The following is an 11,245-nucleotide window of genomic DNA, read 5'->3' as shown; positions in this document are numbered from 1 at the left end:
TTGATCAGGATTGATCTTCATATTTTAATTGGCATACAGAGTGGTTTTTTGGGGAAGAACTCCAAAATTGCTCCTTAAGGTTAAAATGTAGAAGCTTTTAAATAAAATCATGAGGAAAGACTCAACACACAACACAAAAATTTAACATCCTTCTGGGTGAATGTGAATTTACAGCAGTATGGTTCTAAATAGTGGCGGTCATTTAACTTGGAATTAGAGGATTCAGTTTAACAGTTCATTCTTGTTGCAGATTACCTAATTTTTTCAGGTCGCTTTCCACTGCTGTAAGCTTGTCATCATAGGTCTGGCGAGATGTCTCCATGCCACCCGTAACATTGTCCATTTTTTCTACAACTAAGATTTAAGAATTAAGGATTAGTACACACACTGGCTCACATTTTATTTTTCAGTTTCAATGAAAAAAAAACATTTCATTAGCGAATAAAGGAAAAGATTGAAACAAAAGTATAAATGAAATCAGATATGGGGGAAAGCGATTCTTTTAGAAAAATAACTTACTCGTTACAAAACCCAGTGGTAGGTTATTTGGTTGAGAATTGTGTGTTTTAAAGATTTATTTATTTATTTGACAGAGATCACGAATAGGCAGAGAGGCAGGCAGAGAGAGAGGGGGAGGCAGGCTTCTCTGCTGAGCAGAGAGCCCTATGTGGGGCTTGATCCCAGGACCCTGGGATCATGAATCTCAGCAGAAGGCAGAGGCTTTAACCCACTGAGCCACCCAAGCGCCCTGAGAATTGTACGTTCTTTTTTTTTTTTTTTTATAGAATCTTTTTTTTTAAAGATTTTATTTATTTGTCAGAGAGAGAGAGGGCGAGAGAGAGGGAGAACACAAGCAGGCAGAGCAGCAGGCAGAGAGAGAAGCAGGCTCCCCGCTGAGCAAGGAGCCTGATGTGGGACTCGATCTCAGGACTCTAGGATCATGACCTGAGCCGAAGGCAGCGGCTTAACCAACTGAGCCACCCAGGCATCCCAGAATTGTACGTTCTTAACTGTTCTTAGGATTCTGTAATGCCTTGGATGTGTTAGATATTGTCTGGAGCTCAGCTTTAATTTTTATGTATTATATAAGTCCTCAATCTGTATTATTTTCTAAAGTAGTTTTCACATATGGAGGTATAACACTGTGATAATTTACAAAGTTTTATCACTCATCACACTCCCTGCCATTCCTGGAAGGTGGTATACACTTGTCTGGAAGAAAAGTCTGAGAAAAGTCTGTAGTAAAGAATACATAGCTATTTCTATAAATAGTCTTTGTAGAAGGAAGAGAAAGAAAGTCAAGAGCATTTGCCACTCTCTTTCATGAGGCCTTGAAATCTGCTTCTCCTCAGTGACAAGCCAATCTGTCCTTCGTCATTTCCCAAGAAGATTCCTACATGGATTTCCAGACAATTATTCATGAAGAATACTTTTTTTTTTTTTAGCATTTTCTTGATTGCACATAAAATGGAAAGAGTTAGTGACACAGTGTTAAATAAAAACTTCTGCTCTTATTTGTTCTCAGAAGGCACCTCTTTACGGTTGTGAATATTGCGTAAAAGCGTGTTTCTCCAGAAGTGACTCCTGCGAAATCCAACCTCTAGCAGCTCGAGATCAAGTCTGTCTTGGTATCAATGGCTTTCTGAAAAGAAGGACTTCATTTTTTTTTTTTTGAAGCATGAATATATTTTGTATCTTATTGTGAGGTAACGGAGCCAATTTATTTTTATTCTTCAAGTGTTCCACCCATGCGTGACTGTATGAGAAGATTCTCCTGGCTCCTTTCAGGAAGCAGAGGCATGCTCCCATGTGTCTGTATGACCCAAAGTGAATCAGCCCTGTGGCTTCTAGCACGTTCCCTGGGGAAGCTTGTCCTGCTGTCCCCCTCAAGCTTCTAGAGTGTGGCTATAATGAAATGTGTGCATGGCATCAAATGCTCTTTTTCACCCAAGCCCTTCCAAGTGCTCTTCTTTCTACCTAGAATGTTCTTCCCTGGACTCATCGCCAAGTTAAGCCCTACTTGCTCTTCGAGACTCAGCTCATCACCTTCTGTGGGAAATCTTTGCTGAGGTGCATCTTTCAGAAATTCTCTTGGCAAGCAGTCCTTTCTCTGCCATAGGACTTACTTCACTGTGTGGTCCTGGCTTGTTTACTATTAGATCCTTTAAGGCAGGAAAATTTGCATTCAGTTTGATCTGTAGCTCTTAGTGTGGCACTTAGTAGGAGTTCAACACTATTTGTTTATTATGCTATGTACTTAAATCGGTGAGAGGCTGCCCCCTGGCTACTGAGGCCTGTGAAAAACTTGCTGAGCTGGAGGTCCCACAAACAGACATACAAATCAGCCCTCCCCACCCCCCACCCCCCAAGAAGAACAACAGCCAGCTGAATTATGACTCATTTTTTTTTGAAAGTGACTATATAGACAAAAGGGGCATTGTTATAATAATCTATACCTTAGGACTGTTAGATAGGCATGCATATTTGTAAATCCCCCAAAACTCTGAGGAACACAATGTTTCATCTGTAAATCTGCAAAGCTAAACTTAAAAAAAAAAAAAAGTATAAAATGTGGATGAGTTAAGATTCAGTTCTGATTCTCAAATCAAAACACATGCCTCAGTCTGTCCTCAAACCACACACAGTATCTTAAGTCCTGCCCATTTTTTCCCGGAAGCCGAAGAAACTTCTAAATATGCTGACAGGCAGTCATTTTCTACCCTCTCTAATTTTCCTTCCATTTTAGTTTTAAAAAACACAGAACGGTCATGGACAGAGAATTCAGGTTTGTGTAAAGGCAATAAATACATTTGTTAAAAACAGAATGAAAATCTGTTAGGTTTCTCTTTGGTGCAGCGAGGAAGCTATTGGCCTTGGCCACAGGGGCTAATGATCTGGTTACATGCACTGGGGCTTGTGTGTCTGCATTTTAAAAATAGGATCTGGGTCTACGGCTGCAAACTTAAGGGCTACAAAGCTGGCAGCTTGGTACTGCATAAAAAATACCAGGCTGATGGGCATCCAGAACCAACACTTGCTGTAACAGCACACAGCATTTTCGTTGGTTTTTACTCTTCACCTATCATCACAAGTTGTCAATCAGGAGAACAGTGGCAGAGCCATCTTCCCTGACCCTAGAAACTCCCAGTCTACTGATGCAGACCTCGGTTTGTAGATCCCTCTGATGTGAGAAAGATGAACATCAAACGGAAGAGTTCCTAGCAGTCTGTTTTCTCATGGGCTCCCCTTTATTCTTTCTTTTTCTTATTGTGTTATGTTAGTTCCCATAGAGTAGATCATTAGTTTTTGATGTTGTGTTCCATGATTCGTTGTTTGCGTATGACACCCAGTGCTCCGTGCCATCTGTGCCCTCCTTAATACCCACCACTGGGCTCACCCATCCCCCCCACCCCCTAGAAACTGTTTCGTCAGTTTTTCTTCAGAACATTACTGCTTCGGAGATCATACCCAAGGAGTTGGCCCTCTTCGAGTACCCACAGCCTAATCCTCGTGGATAATCTGACAATCATACCTTTTCTATAAAAGCCTTTTGGTACTGTCCCTTGGCCTGGACCATGAACCTCCTTCTCCCTTGTCATGATTCCACCGGTTCTTCAGGGTCCACTCCACTCTCACCACCCCAACGTGCTAAGCCTTCCCTGACAATTGGGTTTTATACCACACCAGTAATAACAGCAATAACAGCCTCTGTTTACCAAGTGCCTACTCTTTGAGAGTGCACTGCACCATCACCAAAGTTAATCCTTAAAACTGCTGTTTTACAGATGAAGAAACTGAGGCTCAGAGATGTTCAGTAATTTGCCCAGGGTTACACAGCTTATAAAGGACCAAGCGAGATGGCAGGCCAGGAAATCTAATTCCAAAATGAATGCTTTCTCTAGAATTCCACATTACCTCGTATTTAGTACGAAAACCGTATTTTCCTCAATATGGTTACCTCCCATGAGAGACATAGTTCACGCTCCAGGCCCTGAGGACAAGGAACAAGGCAGGGCAAAGAGCTCCTGCCTGGTGCTCACGCATGTCTGTCCCAGACAGCAGTGCTAGGGGGGGAAACACGTCCCTGCGTGGGTACCTGGGACTTCCGGGAATACCAGCTGCACTGCCCTGGAATGCAATCAAGGCATTTCCACCTTGAACGCTATTTCGGGTCTCACCATAAAAGTACAGAAGATCTGGCTGTCGGGTGTTATGCTGGCTTCTCACAGGAGCCCCCCAGTGTGACTTGATGCCCATGTGGAAAGCCTACCAACCCAGCTGTCTCTGCTACTTTAGCAGAGCTTAGCAGCAAGGTAGACATTCAATGACTAGGAATGTTGAGTTAAAGGAGGTTTGTCTTGAGAAAGATTCAGATTTCTTTCTTCTCTATCCTAATTCCCTTGAGATGGATGCCTGCTGATTTTCCTGTTTGGGGAATGTTCTGGAGGAAACATGACCCACTGAACTTAGGAGATGGCATCTGCCATCGCAGCTCCATGACGGAAGGAAAAGAGCCCAAGGCAGAGAATGCCCCAAGCTGGAATTATCCAAGAACACAGTTTCTGTACAGCAGCTGATGAGCATCCGGGGTCACAGTCACTGTACAGCCCTGCGGGGGTGACTCAGCAGTTCCCCGCCTTATGCAGCAAATCCTCCAGAAGGAACTTCGGTTATATCCTAACTCGTGGTTGTGTAAGTGACATAAAAGGAGAAGTAAAAAACTGTTCTGAGGAAAACAGTATGGAGTTGCCTTTGCCAACTCTGATACATAAAGCACTTTCTATTGTACTTCCTAACTTCTCCTTCAGAGAAAGATCTCCTTTGACTGAATATTCTTTTTCTTCTTTCTTTTTTGAAATGGAAAGAGCTTCTCTAGACTTCAAAGGGAGATGTGGGAAAGGAGAACCAGGTCTTATCTTTCTGCCTCTTCTCCTGTGGGGTTGCTAGACTCTTACCAGCAAGAAAGAAGACCTGCTGTACAAAAGAAAACACATCTGGAAAATACCCACATTTTAGTTCATTCAGACCATGCTTGGGAACCCAAACTGCATGTGGTTATTATTTTGTATTTGTTAGTAGATGCCTGAGAGATGGGGGCCCCTTCAGGAGGGAAAAGGAGTAAGGGAAAAGGAGTAAGCATCCACTCGTACTTGCTCCCTCAGCACCTCCCTGCTTCATCCTGGGCAGATTACACCTGCAGAGAGCAGGCCATGCTGATCTTTAGGATTTTAGACTTCCAGGTAGGGCTCTGAGTGGTAGCAATGCCTTAAATGCAGACTGGCTTACAGGTTCCTGGGTACTGACTTATTGTCTTTACAGAAGTCATTCCTGATCTACAATCCATCCATCCATCCATCCATCCATCCATCCATCCATCCATCCATCCTCCCTCTCATTAATTTATCCAGTAACTTTAACTGGTGCCTAATAAGTACCATGAGCCTAGGTGCTAGTGGGAGATATGGCAAACTAAAGACAGGAGTCTCTTGTTTTCATGGAGCTTAGAGTTTGGGTGGTGAGACAGACAAGCCCACTGGCTATCATGATTGAGTATGACAGGGGCTAAGTGTAAATAAGGGAATGCTTTGGGAACAAACAGGAGGGCGTAACTCAGCTTTCAGGGCTTCTTATGGGATAAATGTCCGAGAAATGAAAGGAAAGGAGTCCTTTTAGGTGGAGAACAGAAAAAAAGTTTTCTCGGCAAATGGACCAGCACGTGCACAAGATGCCAGAGCTGAGATGCGCTTTCCAATGTCAAAAAAATGGAGGAAATATCTGGAATAACTTTAAAAACAAAGGGGGAAAAACCCCTCTCCTTTGGAACTTCTATACAATTCTAAAGGCACAAAGATTCTAGATCTTATTTCTCTGCAGAGAGAAAAGTTATAAAGTACCATATGGTAGTATGCTCTTCAAACCTTTGTCAACTTTCTTTCAATAGTTGTTTGCTTTCATGATATCACACAGTACTGAGCCCTAAAGTACTCATTAAATGGCTATTTGATCTCAAGATTCTCCTTTATCTGGGTTTTCTGGGAAACATCGAGAAGTAAGTAGTGTTCTAAATAACCTGGTAAAGGAGGAGAGCCAGTCTGACTCACAGGACATAACAGACCCTCCCTTTCCCCACGAGACTCACTCCCCCACCCCTTGCCCAGCCTTGCCACAATTTAATAACCTTTCTTAATGCTTACTTTGTTAGTCTTAGGTTGGATTAACTAATCATAAATGTATAAAATGACCTGGTATTTTTCCAGATTTCCACTGCTCAAATTCATCAGTCAACACCCTACAGGATGCACACAATTTTCCATGCATCTGGCCTCAGAGATGGGACTTTCAAGCTTCAACTATACTAAGTATTTTTAACATTTTGCCATTCTCTTGGCTACAGCTGTATAAATGTAGTTATGAAGAAGCAAGAAACACAGAAATATGGCCACTATCTACTAGAACCAACTATTGGACAGGTTCAAAGACATCATCTTTGCTCATCCCAAACACCTTGAAAAGTGGTAATACTGACTGTCATTATAAGAAATAGGAAACTCAAAGAGGGTATGATTCATACCCAGGTTACACAGCCATGCGAAAGACTTAGCATGATGCCCAGCACGTCAGCAAACACTTAATAAACTTTCACAATTGTTTTACAAATAGCAGAATGGAGAGTTAGCTTGGACCATCTGGCTCCAAAGCCCATTCTCATTTCAATACATGGGGTTTCCTCAGGAAGCCTCTAGACACTTGGAGAGAGGAAAGAGGAGTTACAGGTTGGAGGGAATTCACTTCTCTCCCCAGCGAGAGAGTGTCTATGAGCCAAGAAACAGAGAAGGGAATACGTGGGAATTCTCCACTGTTAACCTGTCAGTTCTGAGGGAAGGCAGCCGGGATAGTGGCTGAGTGAAGGTTTTGAAGAGCAGCAACCCCCACGCCTGCCTCTTGCTGAAACCAGACAACACATCTGTGTCATGTATCTTTGATGGGATGGCTTCCATGGCTGTTTTCTATAAAAAGGTTTATGCAGCTTGTGATTCTGAATCGTGACACCTTCTGCCTGTGGTGTCTGGAAAGGGTGTGGTGGTGGGGGCAGGGAGGGGAAGAAGGAAACCCACTTTGTCTGCAAGTCTGAAGGATTTAGGTAAAAATCTTCCACTGACCTTAAACCAGACATACTGAAAGAATACCTAACATCCCATAAAGTATTATTGGGGTGGCGGTGCTCCCTCTATGTTTAACTTCTACAGGGCAGTATTTTTACGGAGCTATATAAACAACAGTGGTCACGGTAAATGTGCTGAAGAGGAAACTAGCTGCCCAGTCCCTGGGGTGAGGTAAGTTGTATCTCTGGAGATCTTGTGTTTGGCTTACCCTCTGTTAGAATAATTTTCCTGTGTGCTGACTCCAAGGTTTCCACAGGACCTCTTAGAGATAAGATGAAAAAAGATTGAGGAAGAGGGTGGAGCTAGAAACAGGTAGGAAAACACAACAATGAGGAAAAAGCTTTATAACTCATAGAGGACCTTTAGGATTGTGGAAATGCATCAAAAGGACTCAGATCCCACAACTACACGAAGCACAAGACACAAAGTTTATGATGTTGCTTACTTTTGCGTTTGAGTTGTATTAATGACATACTTCATACTTGCAAACATGGTTTTTTTTTTCATGTTTAGATTAATAAAGGGAAACGTGCCATTTGGAAAGAAAAAGGAGAGAGTACTTACCTTTGTATCCCAAAATGGCTACTGTGATTGTTAGCAAGGCACACAAAATGTATAATAATATGATAGAAAACTTCAGTGCCCAGTTATTTTTACATTTGGTACACTGCGTTCCTTCCTGAATACCTGTAAGAAAAGTAAAATTTTAATAACAGTAACCAGAGATATCATTTCAAAAAGTATCTTTCTGCATGTTGCCTCGAATACTATGATGAAGACTCGTTTTTCCATATGCCTTCCCATAGGATGAGTGGTATTTTAGCAACATAAGCACTTTGAGTATCACCATTATGTTGTTGTAGTTTAATGTCGCTGTATTTAAAAATGACTTGGAAATAGCATGTAACTTTGTGTCAGAATAATTTCAAATCCATTATCATTAGCATTTCAATAAAAATCTCTACAGGATCAAAGATTTTAAACACCCAAATCGACTTGTTTCAGCTCTTATTGGACCTATAGCATGGAAATAGCATGCAACTTTGTGTCAGAATAACTTCAAATCCATTATCATTAGCATTTCAATAAAAATCTCTACAAGATGGAAGATTTTAAACACCCAAATTGACTTGTTTCAGCTCTTATTGGACCTATAGCAATTCAAACACAATCAACCAGGAAAACTGTGGACTGTCCCTTGATGTCTGTTTCAGCGGTGTGCTTGAGCTAGTTCCTACTGGCTTACAAGAGCCAACTCTTACATTTGTAGGAATTTGGGGAGCTGGTTGTCAAATTGTTGGAAACCTAAAATCAGCCCCGGAGGGAGTATTTGCACCATGGAAATGGGTGACCACCACATATTGTGACCACCCCCACCCCACACACTGTTTTACCATGCCCCGGCTGCAATGCTCTATGACCTATAGCAGAAAATATAGGTAATTTTACGATTAAAATGCTCAGTATATAACCACTTTTGGATATCATATGTATGTAGAAAACAGACACTGACCCTTACTTAAATATCACAGTGATTTGAATAACAATTTTTAGGAAACTAAAAAATTAATTTTTTAATTTTAAAAAATTAATTTTTAGGAAACTAAAAAAGAAAGGACATTTTTGATGAGAGGAGGTAAATTTTGACTGCTCACTATTCAATTTTTTGAAAAATATTCTAGCCTAAGTGGTAAACCACTATCACTTCTGCAAATGACTCCAGAAACTAACCTATAAAAAGGGAACTTTCCGCCACACTGATTAGAAACACAGAAGACAGAGACTGTGGACATTTTAATGTGAAAATCACATTGTAAGGAATATCGGGAGATCCCTTATTTTCCTATGTGCATTTTACTAATAGCGTCTCACAGGAGCAACAGCACATAAAGGACTGATCTCCTATAATTGTGCTCAATAACTTTTGATGGGTAAGTCGTGAGGCTTAAGCCACAGCGAAAGTTCCCCCCTTTCAGTTTATAATTTTATGCATGGTGCCCTTCTTCAGTGAAAAGAGTTCTTCAGCTGTGTTTAATGCAATATGATGAGAGAAACAGCAAAGAACAATGACTCCAATTTAATTTTCAGGGTTTAACCAATCTCTCTGTGTTCTGAGCTACAAACTCAAGGGGAGGGAGTTCATTCCATCTGTTCCGTGACTTAAAGCAGTGGTTCTCAAACTCTGGGGTGCATCAGACTTGTCAGAACACAGCCTTTCTACCTCAAGAGGTCTGGGAAGGTGCCTGAGAATTTGGATTTCCAACAAGTTCCCAGGGGATGCAGACATTGCTGGTCTGGCTGGGCCGCCACGCTTGAGAACAGTGCTTCTCAAACTGCAAAGTGCCTACAAAAATACACTGTGAAATGCAAATTTCTGATTTAGTAGGTCTGAGGCAGAAGCTAAGATTCTGCATTCCTCCCAAGGTCCAGAAGATGCCTAATTAGAGAAACACATTTTGAAGAGCTAAAGCTTATTGAGAAGATGGTCATGCTGGATCAATCTTTGGTTAGCCAACCCTCTGAAGGTAAAGCTGCAAAATCCAACTCAAACAGACCAAGAGTAAATCAACTTCTCTGGATCGGTTTTCCCATTTCTTTTACTCTGTTTCCTTTCCATCCTCCTTTAATTGCCCCTTGGATGTCTCAGAACCACCTCTCCTATTCAATACCACCCCTGCCAAACCAGAACTCCAACTTCCATCCTAAATACTACCATTATCCCAATCCCCCACTCCAAGACACCTTCGAGACTTCTCTTATATTCTTTAATTCACTCAGTTGCCAGGCCCTGCTAATCTTCCCATGAGACATTTTTATCACAGTCATCTCCTCTGTAGGTTAATCTGGTACTGCCTATGCTCTACCAGATTCTGAGCAACGTGCTTTCCATACGGCATCTTTATTCACAAGCACTCTTCAAGGAGGCATGGCAGTGACAGCTGCAATGATATCTCACAAACACCATAGGCAGGATTCAAACTCGGGTCTGACTGACTTTAAGCACCATGCTCTCTCCACTCTGCCCTGGTGACCCTCTCTGGTCATCCCTTCCTCTCTACTTCACCATGGTCCTCGGTGAGACCTTTTCATCTCAGTGGGAGCTTCGTCTTCCACTCCCACTGGAATCCAGCCTCGCCCTGTACTCAGACACTGCTATCCTCAAGACAATGCCAAAGAGAAAAAAAAAAAAAAACAACACTTCAACAACTCCTCCTTAAATAATGAACACACACACACACACACACACACACACACATCCATCAGCTCTTAGACTCTCTGTAATCTGGCAGTTTAAAATGAAAAAAGACCCCTTACATCAGTCAGAGTGAAACTATTTTTGGAACTGGGATTGGGGGGAAGTATAAGTAGACCCACAAACATGCCACATCTCCTGTCCAGAACCCAGAAACTTGCTTTGGTGGCAACGGTAAGCACAGAAGGATGATAGACACAGCGACGTTGGACTGACCTCCCTTGGAAAAGACTGGCTGACGCTTTTGTGGTTGATGGGGGCGGGGGTTTCCTTCCTTTTGGATTTTAGGACGGTAGGTGGGTGAACTCTTTATGTCCCTCTAGGGTGATTTCTTGCATTCCATTAGAAGAGCCTCAGAAGGTTTGGTCACAGGGGAGGTTAGGGCAGATAAGAGAATCTCGGGTGAGAAAGCTGCTTAGAGGTCATCTGGTCAAGTGTCATTGTGTTATTGATGGGGAAAGTGAGGTCAGTGAGGCAAAGCAAATCCGAAGCCACGCGTCTGCCCTCTCAGGGTGAAGGTCCTTCCCTCCCACTCTGCCGTGTGTGCTGCTGCTGGGTTTGCCGCTGCACCTCCTGGGCATGTGGTCTTCATGCAGATTGCTCGTAGACAGTTGTCACTGGTTCATATTCTGAAGAGCCGGGTCACTTGCTCACGATGTGCCTCTCTCGCTGCTGACTGTATCAAGCATTTAATCAATATCAGATGGCACCGCCTGGCCTCCCTTTCCACTTAACACACGTTCTGCGTCTTGTTTCTTCTCTCCCCAGAGACTTATTTTTAATAAGAATTCTGTTTTATCTTTCCCTCTCTGCCCTCCGCTGGGAGGAC

General features: G+C 42.4%; 1 protein-coding gene across 1 annotated transcript in view; it reads right to left on the bottom strand.

Annotated features, from left to right (window-relative positions):
* Positions 1-11,245, bottom strand: part of COLEC12 (collectin subfamily member 12) — a 191,973-nt gene that overhangs the window by 36,053 nt on the left and 144,675 nt on the right. Inside the window, exons 3-4 of the mRNA XM_046025989.1 lie at positions 7,728-7,850; positions 256-354 (exon numbers count right to left, since the gene is read on the bottom strand). Coding sequence (XP_045881945.1) covers positions 256-354; positions 7,728-7,850 — 222 coding nt within the window. The remainder of the gene's footprint in view (positions 1-255; positions 355-7,727; positions 7,851-11,245) is intronic.

Source organism: Meles meles, chromosome 12, assembly GCF_922984935.1.
Source record: "Meles meles chromosome 12, mMelMel3.1 paternal haplotype, whole genome shotgun sequence".
NCBI classification, from domain to species: Eukaryota; Metazoa; Chordata; class Mammalia; order Carnivora; family Mustelidae; genus Meles; species Meles meles.
The sequence above is the reverse complement of the archived record's forward strand: the minus strand, read 5'-3'. Positions and strand labels throughout refer to the sequence as shown.